Source organism: Callorhinchus milii, unplaced genomic scaffold (genome assembly GCF_018977255.1).
Source record: "Callorhinchus milii isolate IMCB2004 unplaced genomic scaffold, IMCB_Cmil_1.0 Scaffold12, whole genome shotgun sequence".
In the NCBI taxonomy this organism is placed as follows: domain Eukaryota; kingdom Metazoa; phylum Chordata; class Chondrichthyes; order Chimaeriformes; family Callorhinchidae; genus Callorhinchus; species Callorhinchus milii.
The window spans coordinates 18097899-18119760 of record NW_024704753.1 but is presented as its reverse complement, the minus strand read 5'-3'; the positions used below and the strand labels follow the sequence as shown (position 1 = coordinate 18119760).

Genomic DNA, 21862 nt, shown 5'->3' with positions numbered 1-21862 from the left:
CCTGCTTACCGAGCAGAAAGTAGCTATCCGGTTGTTAAGTTGAGGGCGGATCGCTTTACCAGGGGTAATAACCCCTCCAAAAAAATAAAATAAAAAATAATAATAATTTGGTCACTCAATCCACGACTGTTTGTGGGGACGCTGCTGTGCGCGAATGGCTGCCGCGTCTCGCCCACAAAATACACAGTCAATTCACTTTGCAGTGTATTCTGTGAAGCGCTTTGAGACGTCTCAAAGACGTGATAAGGCGCTGTATGAAATGCAAGGATTATTATTATTAGTATTATGAACAATGCAAATCCAGTCGCTGGAAACTCGAGCGCTCCAGGGGAGAGCTTCAAGCAGGTAACAATTATATGGCCGACGTTACTCCACTGACTACCTACAGAGTATTGTGATTTACAGGGAGTCCTTGGAAATAAATGCTCCATCTTCAAACCGAACCAAATGTGCCGATTTCCAAGACGTCTCTGAACTGCAAATTACAGTTTATATCTGCGCTTTATCATAACTTGCTGAACGTACCAGACCAATGGTTGCGAAGTCTTCAGGAAAGCACAAGCCGTTGTTCAATGCTTTGCATTTATTCTTGAGATACAATGCAAGAGAATTTTATTTTACACATTTTTCATGCTGACCAAAAGACAAATGGCGATCAAACTGCTTAATCTGTCGTCCCTTTGTGTTTCCTGGGAAGAAGACAAAAAAAAAACCCAAAGAGATAAAAACTGAAGGCAGAAAGTTCCCCGAGGCCACTGACGTGATGATGATTTGCCGATAAGCCCGTCACGTTTAGTGTGAGATTTTTCCCACAGTGAGACTGAGCTCTTATCAATCAAGTCAGAACATTTTGTGCTGAGTTCAACGAATCACAACACTGTCATTTCGAGCGCTGTGACTGAAATGCGTAACGAAAAAATAACATTAGGAAAAGACGGCGAAGGGTGAAACTTCTGAAAGTTGTGTCCGAATATTTTTGGCCAAAAAATATAACCGAAGTTTCGCTTTACAGTGTATTCTGTGAAGCGCTTTGAGACGTCTCGAAGACGTGATAAGACCCTGTATCAAATGCCAGGATTATTATCATCATTGAAGGTGTTGGACACGCGGAATGTCTTTCCTTTCTTCTCACAGTCAGCTCAGAAAGTGTAAAACAGAGTAACGTATGTATAATATAAATGCCCTCTATAGAAAGAGTGAAACAAACGTGGTCAGCTTCTTTACATATTACGAATCATCATAAGGCACACGCCACACAATAGTGGAGGTTAGAGGTTAATTAGACTAATCAATGCAGAAGAGAAACAGAAAACATCAAACATAAATGGGCGGAACTTTGTGGGGTTCACTTGTTTTCACACTGTAGTTCAATTCGAAGGTTGGCCATCGACCGGAAGATTTAGGGATTAGGTGCAAGTCCGTTTGTACAGTACTACATCAAGTTAACGACTTTCCCGGTTAGCAAATTATTCCCTTTATTGAATGTTATTACAAAACAAACTCCGCAAAGGCTGTGCCCTTGTTGGGTCTATAATATGAACTGTCTAAAGATAATCACAAGTACAGCTTTCGTCAAACGAGACGTCGAGGGAATTTGCTGCACCCGAGTCTATGACTCCGTTCATTTAAATTGTGGTAATCACCTTTAAAAGCAATTTCTGCCCTCGGAGACACTAACCCCCACTTTGACCCATAAAATATGCAGTCGATTCACTTTACAGCGAGACGTCTCGAACACGTGATGAAGCGCTGTATCAAATGCAAGGATTATTATAATTATTAAGCGCACTATAGGCGGTACAAACGCGATTAAGTCTGATCTGTATAAATCGTATAAGCTCCTAAATCACACGTCTGCTAAAATCCCATTGAAGCGATTATATTCTCTGCAAGTCTGATAATTTGGCGTTAAGTCATCTTAAATATATGGCCCCAACTGATACGACTTATGTGAGGTTTTGTGTAAATGCATATTGTTGTTGTTTTTAAAATCGACAACAACAACAACAACTTGCATTTACATAGAGCCCTTTACACGGGAGCTCTAGTTTAGGCCCACCCTTGTTACATCAATTTGCTTAAGCGCTCCGAGACTCCGTCCTGTGTGAAGGGCGCTATGTAAATGCAAGTTGTTGTTGTGTTGTTGTTGTCTGCTTTTGATAGGTTTACATAATCAAACAATTCTTTCCAGGATATTCTGGGGCATAAACTTTATGTTCGGTACCGTACACAAAGTAGCTTTGCTCCTTGCCCTTCCACTGAAAGTTCACTTGGGTGAGAGGAATGAATTCGACAGTGTGTCGCTGTAAAAAAACACAAGAGAGTGAAGTGAACAAAGTTTGCGAAAATCTATCATTGCCTCAGCGTTTTACTGCCCCTTATTTCACCCTCACCTGCTGAATTATCCGTGATGTCCTACCAAACTGGGTCAGATGTTCTTGTAGCGCCTTCTGAGAGACCTCAGTGATCTGAGGATCTGGGAATCCCATCAAAGGATACACCTGGGAAACCAGTCAGGAGCAGAAATTAGAGTAAAACTGGAAGGTCAGATCTGCATCAAACATTCTGCCACATGGAAAGATCCCAAATGGCCCACACTTTGACCTTCTGCAGTTAAGTCTCTCGACCCAGAACCTGATGTTCGAGTTAATAAAATGCAGGAATTAAGAAGTGCCTTGGCATTATTCCACGTTCACAGTAATCGGAGGCTTGTAACTCAGTGGTTAGATTGCTCGCCTCGCAAGCGAGAGGACCCGGGTTCGATTCCCGGGCAGGGCGAAACATTGGGCAAGTTTCCTTACTCCACACGCCTCTGTTTACCCCATAGTAAGTAGGAACCCGGTGGTTAGTCGATTGGCGGATGGCCTTTCCGGGGGTAAGAATCCCTTGAAAAAAAATAATAAATAATAATTTGGTGACTAAATCCACGACTGTTTGTGGGGACGCTGCTGTGCGCAATCGGCTGCCGCGTTTCGCCCACAAAAAATATACGGTCAATTCACTTTACAGTGTATTCTGTGAAGCGCTTTTGAGACGTCTCGAAGACGTGATAAGGCGCTGTATCAAATGCAAAGATTATTATTATTATCCTCATACCTGATATTGCTGATCAGTGAAAAGCTTCTGGCCACTGACTTTTTTGAAGCGATCTTCGGGAAATCCACTTTGCTGGGCAATGATTTGTTCGAAAAGATTGTTTTTCCTGGGTCAAGATAAGAGTAATTGCTTTCAAGTCAAAGTTCTTGGTGACATCGAAAACGGCGAATTTAAAGTTGTCACCGCTCTCCCTGTGGAACCTTTTCTTACAGTGAAAAATATCTCTTCCAAAAAAACTTACCACTTTATTGTCAGCTGGATGAAGTGTAGTAACTGTGCTTGCCCATTGCATACGTCGCAGGTCTTCTGACCGAATCCCGAGCACTTGTTACAACTAGACGCACACAAGAAGCTCACGTTACGGACTGTATCCAACATGTTGTCCATCAAAATCTTTACGAGGCTGTTTCGATGAAAGAACTGACAACCCATTCTATGAACAAGCTTCAAAGTCGTAGGACCCTGCTGCGTTTCGCCCAGAAAATACACAGTCAAATCACTTTCTGGTATACCCTTTGTGAAGCGCTTTGAGACGTCTTGAAGACGTGATAAGGCGCTGTGTCAAATTATTGTTCCTTACCTTACTTTCCCTCTACCCGCACAACGGTTGCATTTATTTTCCCCACCAAACTGGCTTCCTTGTCCACCACAGACAAAGCAATTCTCCTGTAGTTACAAAGCACCTGAGTGTTTTTATATATATATATATATATATATACAGCATCACAGAACAATCACATCAAACACTTTGCATTCTTTCAGATTGAGGTCTAAATGAATCCACGGAAGAAGGAACTAACCCTGGCCAGAAAACCGCTCAAGACAATTCAGCTTTTCCTGAGATAAGTCTTGGGTGGGATGTCCTCCTGACATGAAACATGCCATGGAAATGTAATTTGTTTGTTTGTATATTTGCTCCAGTAGCGGCCTTAGTTCTCGGAAGAAATGTCCATCTTTTGTCAGCCGATATTCAACTGATCAGCGCATTCATAATAATAATAATAATAATCCTCGTGTTTGATATAGCGCCTTAACACCTCTTCCCGATGGCTGAAAGCACATTGTCTGAGGTGCTGTCGTTCGAGCGAGGGCATCGAATGAGGGCATCAAACTGCCCGTCTGCTCAGATGTCGGTTAGAGGTCCCATGACCCAATTCGAAAAGGGAAGGGAGCTTCTCTCCTCCAAAGTCCTGGCTGACAATCCCCTCCGATGAAATCGGTCATTCGCTTTGTTTGTGGGATATTGCTGCGCGCAAATCGGCTGCTACGTTCTCTCCCACAAAACACACAGTCACTCCATCTCACAGTGAAGCGCTTTGAGACGCCTCAACGAGGTGACGGGGCGCTGTATCAAATGCAAGGATTATTCTTATTATTATTAATGTAGGGGGTCGAAAAACAAGAACACGATACAACTAGACTTTACGCGATGGGTTCCTGAGACTTTGGATTGAATAGGTAGGTATTGATGGTGTCTTGTTTCATAGAGTAAGAGATATAGTTATATTTAAAAAGTCAGTTAAAGCAATAACATTAGGCACAGCGCTCAGTATCTGGTGCTTACCTGGCCAGTTCCAACACAACCGATACATGGTAATCTGCCTGTGGCCATACACCGATAGCAGGGCTGCAACAAATCACAAGCAAAAATATATCAGAGGAACTTCCTCCCAGGTGTCAGGTTGACTGTTCATTAACATTCGTGCAGTAAAAGCAAAGGAGAAGTTCCTGACATAATGACCTCAACAGAGTTGGTGGGAATTGGTCTGCGATGAAACCACATGAACGGCCATTTATTTCCTTCAATGTTCTAATGATTTTTTTTTGCTATCTCGGAGTTAGTTCTAGCGAACAGTTAGTTTTCTCATTTCAGTTACCCTCCCAAACCCTCCCGGGTTGCTGAGTGTACGAGCTTGAGTCAAGCACCCTATAAAGCAGGGAGAAACGTTGGGCAAGTTTCCTTACTCAACACTCTGTTTAGCGAACAGGAAGTAGGAACTAGGTTGTCAGTTAATTGCCAAATCAGTTTTCTGGGGGTAAAAAATAACTTAGTTACTCAATCCACGACTGTTTGTGGGGACGCTGCTGTGCGCAATCGGCTGCCGCGTTTCACCCGCAAAACCAACAGCCAATTCACTTTACAGTATATTCTGTGAAGCGCTTTGCGACGTCTCAATGATGCGATGAGGCAGTATATCAAGTGCAAGGATTACTGTTGTTATTAATAATTTTTTGTATTATTATTATTATCCTGAGGACTCTCTGATCACCGTTGTGGCAGTTTGTGGTTAAAATGGTGTTAAGTGGATTTCAGCTTGGCTCGGTTACCAGAGCCCTGTGAGTTGATGAAATACGTTGTATTGCCACACACACACAAAAAAAAAAGATTCTCCAGGATCCTTGGTTGCTTTGCTAACGTTCCGGGCAAAGTGGCGACTTGACTTACCTTCACAGACGCAGTGTGAGCCACCGGAAGCTTCTTTTTGTTTTTGGCAAACATTTCCGGGATATCCACCATCACGTCCCAGGGAAGTGGAGGGGGTGTAAAGCCGAAGGCGTCAACAGCCTGGCCTAGGAGGTGAAGCAAAGGCCGAGAGAGTCAGGACGCTCACAACTCCACCCCTAAAACTGGACATGCAATGTCCTACTACGCGAAAGGGATTCCTGAAACATTAACTCACTTTCCTCTCTCCGCCTGACCCGCTGAGTGTTTGTTTCCAGCGACTTCTGTTCTTGTTTCAGATTTCCAGCATTTTTGCCTTTTGTTTTAAGCCGTGATTTTTTTCTTAGGTCAGGATATCGAGGGGTACGGGGCACAGGCAGGTAATTGGAGTCGAGGTACAGATCAGAGCCGTGATTTGATAGAATGGCAGAACAGGCTCGAGGGGCTGAATGACCTCTTCCTGTTCCTATCTATGTTCCTCTCCCACTTGTATCCTGACCCCTGTCTGGCTTGGGGGCTTGGCAAATAAATAAGTCGCTAATCTTGTCACTGCAAAAGACCATCTCGCGAAAACAAAACACCTGCTCTAAATTCCTATTGCGTTACCATTATAAGGTTCGTGTTTCCACTCGTGTGACCTGGATTCAGTGAAGCTTTCGAGTTGGTACTGAAAGAGAGAGAGAGAGAGAGAAAAAATTAATTACCAGTCACGATATTCTTCAGACATGTTGATGAGCTTCAAGTTCTTCACAATGGTTTGTCACAGCACATTACTAATCGCAATCGGAATACCACTTTCCTCTATATATATATATATATTTGCTATATATATATATATAACATTCAATTAATAATCTTTGCATTTGATACGACACCTCATCACGTCGTCTCAAAGTGCTTCAGAGAATATACTGTTAAGTGTAGTGACTGCGTATTTTGTGGGTGAAACGCAGCAGCCAATTGTGCACAGCAGCGTCCCCACAAAAACAGTCGTGGATTGAGCGACCAAATTACTAATATTTTTTTGAAGGGTTTATTACCCCTGAAAAAGAGATCTGCCAATCGACTAACACCAACGTGGAGTAAGGAAACTTGCCTAATGGTCCTCTCGTTTTGCGAGGCGAGTGCTCTAACCACTAAGCTACAGGACTCCATGAATACTCAACAACTTAAAGCTCTTTACAAAACGTAATTGATTTGAGATGGAGTGCAAGTTGTTATTCAGGTAAACACAAACACTAACATTTACACTTAGTCAGCTAAACACTGACTGTCTGTCCAGGCTTACATATGAATAATGGGCACTTTGGCCATAAAAGGAATATTGAATCAAACGCCTCCAGAAACGGCAGAGGAAGGAAAATTAGTTTGAAACAAAATAGAAGTTTCTGCACAGATCACCAGGCTTTGAGGGACTCGTGGACCACAATTCAGTTTGGTGTTCCTTCCTTGGACTTTGATGATGAGTGGTTGTAATGACACTGGAGACACACGTGTCATCAATAACAATGACAAGTAATTGATTTACTTACTCTGTATGTGGTAAACGCTTTTAAGTTTTGGATGCTCATTTCCCGAGCGGGTCGACTGCTGTAAGTAGCATGATCAGCCGAGAACTTGAGCAGAGCCTGACGAGCTGTGTCCTCACTGATAGAAGGCAGGCTGTTGAGAAACAAAGCATTTTCTAACTACTTTCGCAGAGCCTCCAGGCTATCCTGCTTCCACCTTAACTCAACTCAACATTGGGTGGAAACAGCATCTCGTACATTTCCTCGTACATTTCCATAGCTGTATTGATCAGCAATCGATTAACAGCCAGGTTCCTACTTACTGCTAGGTCTAGTAAGGAAACTTGCCTAAGGTTTCACCCTTATTATTATAATTATTATTATTATTATTAGGCGAGCGCTCTAACCACTAAGCTACAGGGCTCCACAAAGATTGGATTCTAAACAGATGCCTGGGAGAAACATATTTACTGGAGAATGTCGAGCAGCGATATTTATTTGGTCAGCGGGATATCTGTCACATAGAGGAACCCATCACCGAGCTCAAGAGTATCGAGAAAATAATATCTGGCGAGACAGTGTATAGTTTGGGGACGCGACATGTTAAGCGACTGCCAGGAAGGTGGAAGGCGAACTAGATGGACCTTGGTCTTCTTTTGCCGGCAAATTCTTATGCTCTTACGACTCATAACCTGTTACATTGAAAATCTCACCTCCATTGTGGCATAGTGGGATGTTGGGGAGTTTCTGGATTGCACACAGGATAAGGCGGAGGAGGAATATACTTCTGCTCTGTGAAACACGGAGGTTTAGAGTGATATTATTATTATTATTATTATAACCTGAACATATAATCAAATGTCAATATTATACCCAGTGCAGTCTATTATAAAATATAGTCGATAGACTTTACAGTGAAGCTCTTTGAGATGTCTTTGCAGCCACAGGACTCCACGTAATAGTGATGTGTACGGGTCTTTAAACCGATGAATGTTCACTCACCAACATCCCCGGTACCCATCCATTCATACCCAGGCACTTTATCCAGCATTTCAGCAGGTGGTGCAGTTGGCCCTTCAGCAGCCATCGGCGGACTACCAGGTCCTGCCCCTATATGTGCAAAGACAAGTCATCTGATGGTCTAAAGGTCTATTTCAGCATTCGTTCATCATTCAGGCTTCATTAGAAATGTTTCAGCGCCTTGGAATGTCCTCCCGACGTGAAAGGCGCTCTATAAATGTAACTTTGTTGTTGTTGTTAAGCTTAACTCTGTGCTGGGCACAGGTGCTGAATAAAAGTGTCTTTATTCATGAGTCTAGTGACTAGACCTCAGTGGTTAGAGCACTCGCCTCGCAAGTGAGAGGACCTGGGTTTGATTCCCGGGCAGGACAGGGCGAAACGTTGGGCAAGTTTCCTTACTCCACGCCTCTGTCTACCAGAGCAGTGAGTAGGAACCCAGTTGTTAGTCGATTGGGGGATCGCTTTTCCGGGGGTAATAATCCCTTCAAAAAAGAAACAATAAATAAATTGGTCATTTCAATCCTCAATTCTTTGTGGGATGCTGCTGTGCACAGTTGGCTGCCTGCATTTCGCCCACAAAAATACAACAACAACGTATGCAGTTCACTTGTATTGTACATATACAATTCACTTGACAGTATATTCTGTGAAGCGCTTTGAGATGTCTCGAAGACGTATCAAATCAAGGATTATTATTATTATTAGACGATTGAGAGGAGCTGTACGTGCTTTGGAAAAAAAGGCAAGGGGTTGGTTTGTGAACTAGGTCTGGGCTGTTTAATTGACATTGCATGTTAGAGGAAGACTTGGCAAGAAGCCAAGCTCCATTTGGTATGAAATAGAAAAACAACAGGAACCATCAGCAGAGAATAATTACAATAGGCTGAAAGCACGAACACTGAAGAGAACGGGGATTTTTCTTTTGAAGCCTTGCCCCGTCAGCAGTAAAATCCCCTTCAAGGCCCTCCACCGCCTTGCTCCTTCTGACCTCCGTGACCTGCCAACTCCATATCAATCTATCAGCTCCCTCCGCCCAGCAGGCTCTGTCCTACTCCACGTTCCCCCACCCGGCCGCAAACCTCTCTGCCCCCCCCTCTCTGGAACCTCATCCCACATTCCCTTCACCTCGACCCCTCCCTCGCCTCCTTCAAGGCCCATCTCAAGACCCTACTCTTCGACTGGGCCTTCGGTCACCCTCCTACCACCCCCCCCCACACCACCCCCCCACTCCTGATCCCAACCCCCAGTTCGGTTCCAAATCCCTGACTGTCCAGGGCCTTGAAACGTCCTCCCGACATGAAAGGCGCCGTGTAAATGTCATGTGTTCTGAGTGTTGGGAAGTTGGACGCTAACCTGGTTGCGAGATGACTTGGGCTGAGCTATGAACTGGGTGTCAGTGTAAGAACTTGAGTAGTTTCATTTCATGTTGGAATGCTGCAGCCCGGTCTCAGCAAACCTTCATTGAGCGGCTCGACATTCGCTCAAGAAGGATTTCTTTCCGCAGAACACAGTGGGCGGGCAAGCCGTGCGGACGCTTTGAAGCTTGATTTGGTTTGCGCCTGCGAGGCGAACGTTTCGCCCGCAAAATACACGGGCGATTCACTTCACGGCCTATCCTGTGAAGCGCTTTGAGACTTCCCGGAGACGGTGATAAGGCGCTGTGTCAAATGCGAGGGTTATTATCGTGACTGTGATTCAAAGTACATTACGATAAATTTGGCCCGGTTCTTCCACTCGTTCTCTTTCCCCACCCATCTTGCTGCGCCACTTAATGTCGTGGGATACTCTCAAAATACTGACCTCCAGCAAAAGCAAACACACTTCAAAAGGAACAACGGATCGATTGAAAGTGCACGTTTTCAGAATTACTAAAAGGCCCCTTTGTCCCGAGACTCTCCGCCTTGTGATGAGATGCTCTTAAAAGGGCAGACTTTATGAAAACAAATTGTGTTTGCGGATGACAATAATAATCCTCGCATTTGCTACATGGCCTTATCACGTCTTCGAGACGTCTCAAAACGCTTCGCGGGATATAATGTAAAGCAAATTGACCGTGTGTTTTGTGGGCGAAACGCGGCAGCCGATCGCGCACAGCAGCGTCCCCACAAACAGACGTGGATTGAGAGACCAAATTATTACTAATTTTATTGATTGATTTATTTAAGTCACCGTGGAACGTGGGGCGAAAGAGAAGACGGTAAATATCATATGAACTAAATGCCAATAAGCTTTGTGGGAATGCCTTCAGTTTGTTTGAAAACTCTGCCGTTTGACTGGGATGTCCTCTCGATCTGAAAGGTGCTATACAAATGTCATTTTGCGGTGGTTCTTGTGTAGGCAACGGCTTAAAACAATTTAAAGTTGTGGTCAGTGCGTATGTGCCCACACACGCACACACCCAACCATCTCTGTCTGACCTTAGTCGCAGTGACTCACTCCCTCTCCTTCTCCCTCTCTCAGGAAATGTACTTTTAAACACTGTTTTCTTTTCTGAACACACCCACAATCTGTCGTTTGCCTCTGGCGTCTGCCCAAGTCAATCATTACATGGTTCGTGAAGGCAAGAGATTAGATAAGAACTTTGAAATCCCCCATAAAACTTCTCAACTGAAACGGCATACCGTGAATCTCACTGACATCTTAGTTTACTTACACGGCGGTGTTGCCTGTTGAGGGTACATCAGTCCGTTGAGCAGCTCTGCGCAAATGAATCACTTCTACTTCCTTCTCTGCCTTTACAATGCATCTCACTGTTTCCCAGGTCATGCGACCACTTCCTTTTCAGAAGCTGACTTGAGAAACGCTTTATAAAATTACCGTCGGGAATTTATAATGTGTTGTTACTCTTGGACCCGATGTCTGTGGAACTTTATCCCCAGAAGGCGGCAAAGTAACGTCCCAAGGCGCTGGCCGTAGGGCAAGAGGCGAAACAATCAGGAGCTGGATGAGGGCAAATTTCCTGCAGCTTAACATCAACAAGACGGAAGCCATACTCTTTGCCCCACGGTTCCGACCTCCTCGACCCACCCGACCTGTCCTTAAAACTCTCCGAACCCGTAAGCAACTTAGGCGTCAGGTTCGATCCCCAGTTATCCTTCCTTCCCCCACATCCAATCCCTGACCAGCACTGCTTTCTTCCACCTCCGCCACATTGCCCGTCTCCGACAGTATCTCACCCCAAAAGCTGCCGAAACCCTTGTCTGAAACCCTTGTGCCGGAACACTGGCTCCCTGTCACAGAGCGGATCCACTTCAAGATCCTCACTCTAGTGTTTAAATCTCTCCATTCCTTGGCACTCCCCCATCTCTCTGACCTCCTCTCTCCCCACAGCAGTATCCGCTGCCTCTGCTCTACTGGGTCCGGCCTCCTCCGTGTCCCCCGAATCCTCCGCTCCACCATCAGCGGCCGTGCTTTCAGCCGCTACCCCCCGAAACTTTGGAACTCCCTCCTTCAACCCCTTCGCCTTCCCCATCTTCAGGTCGCGCCTGAAGACCTTCTTTTTCGACCGCGCCTACGGTCATCTCTCCCCTCCCCCCGGCTCCGCCATTGTTAAGCGCCCGGCGTGGAGGGCGCTGTATAAGTGTACGTAGTTGTTGTTGTTGTAGATGCAAATATTTCTCGGTGAGTTTTGTGAGGAACAAAGGCCGTGTGGAACTGAAACAAATTTGTCACGGGTTTAACTCATGACGTGAATACCGTACTCCCTTCAACCTACCCCCGAACACCTCAGCTCATCTACATTGGTTTCAAATAAAGTGCATTGCCTCTTTGTCCAGAGTTCGATGTACATAAACTGATCACAAAATAGGAAGGGACAAAAATAAATGACTTGAAGTCAAGTGTACAGAGACTAACTGACACGGTTTTGGGTATATTTAATATCGCTGCTAGATTGAGGTTGGTTTGTGCGCTTGGAACATGCATCACAAACAAGAGTCTTCGCAACACCACAGGAATCAGGAGACATTAGTTAAGTGAAGAGGTCATTAATATCTGCTATCGCCTTCTAAAGCACTGACACGTAGCAAACAGGAGGCGCCAATGTAACCTGAGTTTGTTCTATTGCGCTTCACCAACAAAATATACAGTCACTCCCCTTTACAGCAAATTCTGTGAAGCGCTTTGAGACACCTCGAAGACATGGTAAGGCGCTGTTTCAAATGCCAGGATTATTATTATTGTTGTTGTAATGTGACAACCCACTGAGGAAGTACAGTGCTATATTATATGTCATTGCCCTGGTAGAATTATACTGTATTCACTATCTCAAACTGATATACTGTTACAGAGGCAAACTGTGATCAACTTTCCAATACGTTTATGAAGGTATAAACGGGATGCTCAAGTGTTGGTTGAATCCCAGGTGGCCCCAATTCCAGGCCTCACTCAATGTGCAAATAGGCACATTTCTCAGTTGGTTAGTGACCAGGAAAAGTAATTGTCCTCTCCCCTTCCCTCCCCGCCCTCCCTTCTCAGGACACTGAGGCCAATTGTAACATCCCAATCGGCAACTAGCCTCAAAGCAAAGTGACCCCATCAAGGATGCTCCCCGGTCTGTGTGCTCAGCATCGGACAAGCAGTGTATTTACTCATAGAGCCATTTTACTTTATTTTATCAACCTATTGTCAAGCATCAATCAGTGGTACTCCAACATAAGCACCTCAACGAGTGAGGGTGAAGCACTAATGGATATTGAGGTGAGTTGATGGTCATATGGTGTGTGATGTACATATTGTTGGAATTTCTCACGCACGAGATCTCAACCTCTTGTTCAAGCCTAAAGAATGGTGCAACAGCATTTGGCTGGGTAGTCGGGAGCATATACTTTGTTCTCAACACCGTACACAAAGTAACTGAAATCTTTTTCTTTCCACTTGTAGTCCACCAGGGTGACAGGAATGTGTTCGATTTTCTGGCGCTGCCGATAGGAAGGAGACGGAAATAGATTGAGCAGGCGTTAAGCCAGAGAGTTCACTAATGGGCAAAATTAGAACAGGTACCAACAACAACAAATTACTCTTGGATAGTGTCGGAAAAAGACGTCCCAGGGCGCTGGATAGTCAGGGTTTTTTGGACCCAAGCTGGGAGTTGAGGTCAGGAGGGGTGGAGGGCAACGGGGGGTGGAGGGCCGGAGGGGTGGAGGGCAGGGGCTGGAGGGCAGAGGGGGGTGGAGGGCAGGAGGGGTGGAGGGCATGGGAAGGGGTTGGTGGGGGTAACAAATAGTACTTCGTGTTCACCTGCCGGATTATACGAGAGATACCCGCAATCTGGATCTGGTGGTTTTCGATCGCTGTTTGGGAAGCCTGATTGATCTGAGGCTCCGGAAATCCTAGTATAGGCTTGACCTGGGCATGAGGAGACAACAGGAGAAAGGTGAGCAATTTGGCCAATTGGACCATGTGTATTAGTCCGTTTAATTAAGGCCGAGTTTCCTCAAACAACTTCTTGTTGTTACCTTCCACTGTTCATCATCAAAGACCAGCTGCCCAGTGACTTTCTCGTAGAGAACTGAAGGGAGAGGGCACTGCTGGTCAGCCACTTGTTGATATACATGGGTTCCCCTGGTGGAGGAAGACAGAATTAATCTCTTCCCTTTTTCGAATTCCATTCAGAAACTTCACTTCCTTAAAATCTTCCCCAACAATTCACTCAAAATAGAATCCGCTCAACTCCCCGGGACCCGCGAGCGAAACACCTCCACCAAAGTGTCGAGTCATCCCGGGTCACTCTACGAACAGAGGCAAGGGAGCAGGGTACAGGGGTAAAGACCTCTCTAAAATTGTTTCCAAAGCACAACCAAGGTTAGATTTTATGCAGGGGAAAAGCTTTTAGTGATTTGCTAATTTAGGGCACTAACCTCAGCGCTCTGGGACCCAACCCTGTGTGAGGAGGAGCCATATAAACTCAAGTCGTTGTTGTTACCTACTGCACTACTCTATGCCTTATATGAAAGAACTTCAAAAGCAATCGGCACTGTCACTGTGAATGGAGCGTCAATTATTGCAACCAGCTCCACTATTCCTTCTAACCAACATGGCAATCAGACCCAACTCTCAAAAACTAGGGAAACATACCTTTAGCGCAATGTTCTGCTAATCTGACACCCAGTCCCAGACTTCTCGCTGTAGCCGTTCAGTAGTGCCCCTGCCGTGCGCAATCGGCTGCCGCGTTTCGCCCGCAAAACATTACAGTCAATTCGCTTTACAGTATATTCCGTGAGGCGCTTTCGGACGTCTCGAAGACGTGATAAGGCGCTGTATCAAATGCAAGGATTATCATAGGATTACTGCTACATGATGGGAAAAAGACCGAGCTTACCACGTGACTGTCAGCTGAATGAAAACCAGCAATTGTCCTTTTTGCTTACACGTCCCGCAAGGTAGGGTTCTTTGGCCAGAGCAAGATCTGCAACTGAGATCAACAAGTGAGAGTTAAACTAACCCATCTTCACATTCCACCTTCCCAACAACTCTCTTGGAAGTCAAGACCGTTGACCTTAATGGGTACCAACTTGGCTCAGTTGGTAGTATTCTTCGCTAAGGTCAGAGTTTGAGAAGGTCAGAAAGGTTAAGGACCCACATGGGGCTTAAAATTTCTAGACCGGATACAGTGCTATACTGAATCGGCACTATTACTGGAGGTGCCAGCTTTGAGATGAGACAATAACCAAAGTCTCATCGATCTGTTTGAAGTCAACATTAACGATTCCGTGGCACGACTTGAACAGGAAAGGGAGTTTCTTCCAGTTTGCTGGCCGGTAATCCCAGTTATTTGCTCGTTCATTTCACGGCTGTTGGTGGGACCTTTCTGTGCACAAAATGTTTGCCTACAAATGTTTGCCTCTATATACACAACGCGGTAATTTCTGTAAAGTGCATCCTTACCGCTGAAAGCCAGTGCCTAAACAACCGGAACATTGACTATCCTCTAACCGGTACCCTCGACCACTACAAATCCAGCACCTCACCTGCAATTAAAATACAACGTCAACTTGCATTTATATAGCGCCCTTCACGTGGGTAGTGTCTCAGAGCGCTTAACAGAAGGGGAAAGTTTTCAGGAGTGATCAGAAGATGGGCGAAGTGGGGGAAAGATGGAGGGTTTGAGGCAGTGAGTTCCAGAGCTTCAGGCCATAATAATGATAATCCTTGAGTTGGATATAGCTCCTTATCACAAAAAAATACAAAATGACATTTGATACAGCGCCTTATCACATCATTGAGACGTCACAAAGAGCTTTACAGAATATACTGGAAAGTGAATTGACTGTATATTTCCTGTGGGTGAAGGGGACAGAACAGAAATGCAATTTTAATCTTAGTTTGTACTCTCGTAAGTGGTCTGCAGGTAATATTACAGTTTAAAGGGCGCTGTGAAATCCCAAGACTTACCTTCCCAGTTGCAGTACACTTTCTACAAGGGCAGCGACCTAAAGTCAAGCATGTGTGACACCCCTGAAAGAAAGAAGCAGTTAAGCACCATCCTCGCATGAACTGACAATTAAAAATCAATTAAAAAATATAAAAAATAATGGGCCAAAGGGGCTTCTTCGCTCGAATCTCTCTTGTGATCTTAGAATACTGCCCCAATCGGCAACTCGACATGCAGTACAATTCCCGAATAGCATTGAAAATAATAATAATAATCCTGGCATTTGATGCGGCGCCTTGTCACGTCTTCGAGACGTCTCAAAGCGCTTCACGGGATACACTGTAAAGTGAATTGACTGTGTATTTTGTGGGCAAAACGCAGCAGCCAATTGCACACAGCAGCGTCCCCACAAAGAGTGGTGGATTGAGTGACGAAATTATTATTATTTTTTTTGAAGGAATTATTAACCCCGGAACAGCGATCTGCCAATCGACTAACAACCGGGTCCCTACTCACTGCTCTGGAAACAAGAGGCGTGTGTGTGCGTGTGTGTGCGTGTGTGTGTGGAGTAAGGAAACTTGCCCAACGTCTCCCCTGTCCTGCCCGGAAATCAAATGATCTCAACAACAGTTTGGGAACTGAGCAATAACTTACCTTTACAGATGAAGTGTGAGGCACTGGCACTTTCTCACAGTTTTTCTGAAACATTGGAGGCCTTTCTACAATTATATTCCAGGGAGGAGGAGGCACTCCACAGAGATAGCTATCGACAAATTGCCCTAAAACGAGTAAGAAAATATTATAACCTTTGGACCATCAGAAGTGCACCGACTTTGAGAACATTAAACTGGACAACCAATATTAATGTCTGAGATGATTGCACATTACAAGTAATTTTATATTCAAGAATTCGTAGCTAACATTTCAAATGACTTCATTCTTTGTTGCTATGTGGCTGCAAACACACAACTGTTCTGTGCAATACAACAGCTAGTTATTGCTAACAATAAATAAACAGACAAACACACACATATAAACTAATAATGATTTGGTCACTTAATCCACGACTGTTTGTGGGACACTGCTATGTGCAAGTGGCTTCTGCGTTTTCACTTTACATTATATTCTGTGAAGCGCTTTGAGGCGTCTAGAAGACGTGATAAGGCGCTATATCAAATGCAAGGATTATTATTATTATTATCATCAGCCAAACAAATTTTATCCTGTAGAAAGACAGAATTATTGCAACAGTGAGATGATCTTCACTGTGGGACAGACGAAAGTGGTCCGACAGAATCTTCTGCGTCTCCCTGGTTTGGTACATATCTGGTACATAAGTTTCTCTGTGTACAATTCCTCACCGTGATAAGGTTCGGTCGTCCACTCGGTTGATCTGGATTCAGTGAAACTTTCGAGAGAATACTGAAACACAGAAGTGCTTTAGAATGATTGGGTCGAGGGGGTTGAGTAGGTACTGATTTTCAACGCGGTTAGTGTAATTCATCCACATTCTTACGGAAAAATATTCTACGATATTGGGTAACTTGCCACAGAATCCCATTCGGGGGATAGGTGGTCAAGGGGAAAAAAAATGAATGCGCTGTGCATTTTAGGGTACAATCTGAAGCTTTGTATTAGTTGAAAGTTTTATGGAACCATTGAAAAGCCACTGACCATGACCGAAAAGAGGGCATAAAGAACCATAAATTAAGACTGCCGTGTCCTGTTGCATTTGGTACATTGAAATCATTTCGCTTCGTACGAGGATTGGTGCAAGGGAGAAAGTATTTAACAGGACCCTTTTAGAAAAAGTTTCAAACTAAGTTATATATATATATTTATATTTTTTTACCCTGTAGGTGTTGAATGGCTTTAAGTCTACAAAGACCATCTCTTTGGCTGGGTGAGTGCTGTAGCACCATTTGGTGGTTGCAAATTGGATAAAGGCTTCTCTGGCTGTATCTTCACTGATGGAAGGAATCCTGGATGAGGCAAGAGGGGAAAAAAAATGAGGTCAGTCTTTACTCTCGTCTTCAAATACCTACGTCCCCTTTGGATTAATGCTGGAGTGAATGCGTTGACCGGTGGTGGTCAACCCGTGGCCCGCGGGCCGAATGCGGCCCCCCGAACATTTGCACGAGTCTAGGTAAGTCAGTGTTCGATCGGTAGTGTTTTTTCCAGTATTTTCTTGATTGAGTATTTCTTGATTTATGGCAGGAAATGGAGAAATATTTAATCAAGAACTCATAAAGGCCATAAAGGTTGGCCCCGACTGGTGTAGACTGGACAGTAATTATCCAGTTAGATGTTGAGCTACACAGACAAGAAGGTGCCGTGTTCCAACCATGGTCTGTGCTGAGTTAGCTGATAATAATCATTATAATAACCCTTGCATTTGGTGCAGCGCCTTATCACGTCATTGAGACGTCTCAAAGCGCTTCACAGTTACACTGGTCGTGAATTCACCTCCAATCCTGACGTGGGGCAGGCAGATCCCGCGTGGCATCCTCTGGCATAACCACCGGAGGTGGCAAGTATCTTTCTTCTGTGAACAAAAAAAGAACGAGCACATCCTAAATAAGTCTATTCTATTACTCTATTCTTGCCCACACTTCTGCTCAGTTTACACGGCACAAGTTGGTTTCAGTCCTTCAATACCACAGGGGCAAATGCACTTGATCCAGCACCGTCGCTGAAGGTATCACTGGTCTTGTTTCTCTTAGCAAAAATCTTCTGTACTTCTATGTTCTTCTGTACTCACCACCACCACCTGCGATGGTCCCTTCATACCCAGCCACTTCATCCAACATGTCAGCAGGCGGGGCAGTTGGACCATCCTCACACTGCGTGCCACTGGCTGTCGCTGTCAGCAAAGAGAATGGAGAGGTCCAGATGAAGAAGGCTCTTTGGCTCACTTTGATCTCGTTTGTGGGGACGCTGCTGTGCGCAATCGGCTGCCGCGTTTCACCCACAAAACGGACAGTCAATTCACTTTACACTATATCCTGTGAAGCGCTTTAAGACGTCTCGGAGACGTGATGAGGCGCCATATCAAATGCGAGGATTATTATTATTATTCCAATTACAGAACCAAGTGGTTTCTTAGATAAGTCCATTGTCCCAACCTCAATTAATCTTGTTGGAAACCCATTCCAGTTGTTAATTTCGCCCACAAAACACACAGTCACTAAACTTTACAGTATAATCTGTGAAGCGCTTTGAGACGTTTCAACGATGTTATAAGGCGCTGTATCAAATGTGAGGATTATATTACTCTGAGTAAAGCAATATTTGGAGGGGAGGGGGAGGGGCAGAGAAGGACAGGAGAAGGAAGGGGAATGTAAAAGGGTTTAATTCGACTTCAATATTTATTTAATTGGTAAAAGTCCAATGAAATGTCGCTTTCATTCAAATGGGATTGCTCAATCCATTTTAATGTGACTTATCGTTACGTTGCAATTGGTCGCCGGGTTTCGCCCACAACATATGCAGTCACTACACTTTACAGTATATATTCTGCAAAGCGCTTCAAGATGTCTCGAAGGCCTGATAAGGCGCTGTATCAAATGCAAGGATCATTATTATATTATTATTATTATAAAAATAATAATATTCCTTGCATTTGATGTAGCACTTCTCACGTTGTTATTATTATTATTATTGTTAAATTATGTTGTAATTGTTTCAAACAAATGATAAAAAAATTAAGACAACGTTTACTTCCCCTTTAATTTTGCCTTTTCCACCAAAATAGCGCGAGGGGCATTTCTTGCAGCAGCAGCAACATGTGAAGCTGAGAATGTAGTGATCGCAACCACTTGATTCCCGTCAATGAACTGAGTCATCCGTCGGATTCTGAATCATCCATCATCGCATCTCAAACTATCTTAACCTCGCACCGCCCGCCCCCGCCTCCCCTCCTCCTCTCAAGGATACTCTTAAGATACACCTGCACGGATGTCACTTGTATTTGCATTTCAGTTGAGTTCGGTTTCCTTTTACACGGAACGGATAAGCAAAATACTGCAGTTGCTGACGGTGTGAGATAAAAACAGGAATGGCTGGGAACACTCAGCAGCAAGTCAGGCAGCATCTAGAGAGACCCCCGACGAAAAGTTATCAACCTGAAACATTAACCCACTTTCCTCTCTCCATAGACTTCTATTTTTGTTTCGGAGTTGGTTGATGTGACGCGATTTTAAAAAAACAAAAGGCATCCGAAGCAGAATTAACTAACCTGTTTCGACTTGCCCAATTATAATCCTCTTTGACGAATGATTCTGTTCTGTGAAAACCATCTCCCTTGCATTTAACCAACAGCGTTACTTACAGTGTGCGTTCATCAATAAGAACAACGTTGAAAGAAAAACGTTACCTGCATTTGAGGGGAACGGCAAAATTTGGGGGTCACTAATTCCATATACCTCTTTGGCATCACTGTAAAAAAAGGAGAGAGAGAGGGTGTCAGTGCTGGTACATGTGTCTCCATCCACTCCTTACTCCCTTCCATTCCCTGCTCATTCGTGCTACGGTTCGCCCTCAAAATCTACAGTCAATTTTTTTTTACACAGAGAGATGTTACGGTCTGGAACACATGGCCTAAAGGGGGAGTGGAAACAGGTTCAATATCAGCTTTCAATAGAGAATTAGATAGGTACTTGAAAAGGAACAATTTGCAAGGATACGGGGAGAGAGCGGGGGATAATTCTCCACAGAATACACTGAATTGACTGTATATTTTGTGGGCGAAACGCGGCAGCCAACTACGCACAGCAGCGTCCCATCAACAGTCGCGGATTGAAGTGACCAATTTATTTTTGAAGGAATTTTTACCCCCCGGAAAAGCGACTAACAACCGGGTTCCTACTCACTGCTGGTAAACAGAGGTGTGTGGGTGTGTGGAGTAAGGAAACTTGCCCAATGTTTCGCCCTGTCCTGCCCGGGAATCGAACCCGGGTCCTCTCGCTTGCGAGGCGAGTGCTCTAACCACTGAGCTACAGGGCGCCACTCTGTCTCCTGTTAACCTCTCCTGTCTCGCAAATAATAGGTTTTTTTTTCTTGCTGTTCGCAATATCTTGACCGAAAAATGCGCAATTCGAGAGAGGATGGATAATTCACCCTGGCGCTCATTCACAGCGCTGGCTCGAGGATTTCACCCAGAAAATACAGTCAATCCACTTTACAGTACATCCTGTGGAGCGCTTTGAGACGTCTCGAAGACGTGATGAGGTGCTGTATCAAACGCCAGGATTGACATTATTGTTATTATTTATTATTATCTCCGTGACAAGCAGATGCAGGTCCGAATCAAAACCCAATACTGAGCAAATCGAGCTGTATTCTGCAAAAATTGGGCAGCCTTCTGAGAGGAGGGAGAGGAGGCGAGAGGCACAGGAATCATCAGCTTAGGCTGTGAGCAGGCTTGCCCCACTCGCTCACTCCTCGCAGAAGAAACACGATCAGATAAGAGAGGTCGGTCGGTCAGTCGGTCGGTCGTTTGATCAGCCAGTTCTTCAGCAGTTTTTGTTCCAACAGCACAGAGTACTACTTCGCAGTTCGCAATTGCAACAGGGCAATGAGGCAAACGCTCGACACATCAGTGATCACTGTACGTCACGGTGGCACAGGAGTTCCAAGAGGTCAGAAAAGTCAACGCACAAATTTTACACGCACTGCGCGGTATAAAATAACTCTAAAAAGTAGCGTTACCTTAACAAGGGCTGAGAATCCATTGCACAGCAGTTGGGCGACAAATAGCTTCAATGCCTTCCTGCAGCAAACTCTGAAATGTGACTTGGTTTCACTTCTGCTGCTGTTAGTTTCGATTTCCTGGCTCAAAACAGAGCACAAAGTGCATTCAATCACCCTGTTCCAGCTCCCGCCTTCTTTTCCGAAAGGGCTTTGCACAGGCCTGGAATGAGGAACAAATGCAACACAAAGCTCTTCCCAGCCCCTCAAGCCCAAATCACATTGGTTTCCCACGCGCTTCCCGCATGTCCACGGCTCTGCTCTTGAAACGAACCTCAACAGGAAGTCTGTTTCACATCATTGCTCCACACTTCTTTCCGAATGTGCCTGTTTTATGTTGAATGGTTTCATGAGTAAACCTTTGAGAACCCAGCTGCTGCTGCTGTTATTATTATTATTGTTGTACATAATTCACCCCGTCGCATCATAAGAATTATTATTATGGGAACGCTGCTGTGCGTAATTGGCGGCCGCGTTTCGCCCACAAAATATACAGTCACTACACTTTACAGTATACGCCGCGAAGAGCTTTGAGACGTCTCGAAGACTATATCGAATGCAAGGATTATTATTATTATTATTATTATACGTATGTGTGGCATCTACAGGTGGAAATCGCGCTGTGAAAAGGAATGGAATGCCCTCTCACTGCCTGGAGAAACACAACAACAACAA

General features: G+C 44.6%; 1 protein-coding gene and 1 non-coding gene across 2 annotated transcripts; both read right to left on the bottom strand.

The window, feature by feature from the left end:
- Window positions 1–565: 565 nt before the first annotated feature.
- LOC103176812 (ssu-2 homolog) lies at window positions 566–21453 on the bottom strand. Its single transcript, XM_007890573.2, has 25 exons — window positions 21149–21453; window positions 19815–19876; window positions 18201–18302; window positions 17906–17984; window positions 17292–17421; window positions 16801–16861; window positions 16094–16218; window positions 15460–15522; window positions 14953–15035; window positions 14387–14479; window positions 13524–13629; window positions 13306–13413; window positions 12860–12986; window positions 10721–10774; window positions 8050–8157; window positions 7761–7839; window positions 7072–7201; window positions 6146–6206; window positions 5543–5667; window positions 4661–4723; window positions 3677–3762; window positions 3338–3430; window positions 3097–3202; window positions 2394–2501; window positions 566–2303 (listed from the first exon to the last, which is right to left on the bottom strand). Exons 1-25 carry the CDS (start codon window positions 21169–21171, stop codon window positions 2166–2168), a joined length of 2313 nt encoding a protein of 770 aa, XP_007888764.1. The 5' UTR covers window positions 21172–21453; the 3' UTR covers window positions 566–2165.
- trnaa-cgc lies at window positions 20365–20443 on the bottom strand. The gene has a single exon. It is a non-coding gene; the product is annotated as a tRNA-Ala (tRNA).
- Window positions 21454–21862: the final 409 nt, after the last annotated feature.

Bases quoted from the DNA above. Each gene is read 5' to 3' on its own strand.
- LOC103176812 (XM_007890573.2), bottom strand. From the start codon at position 21,171: ATGGATTCTCAGCCCTTGTTAAG. The intron at 17,985-18,200 runs GTGAGTACAGAA...TTTTGTTCACAG, and splicing joins GACCATCGCAGGTGGTGGTG to AAGAAAGATACTTGCCACCT. The intron at 3,763-4,660 runs GTAAGCACCAGA...TTGTAACTACAG, and splicing joins GTTGTGTTGGAACTGGCCAG to GAGAATTGCTTTGTCTGTGG.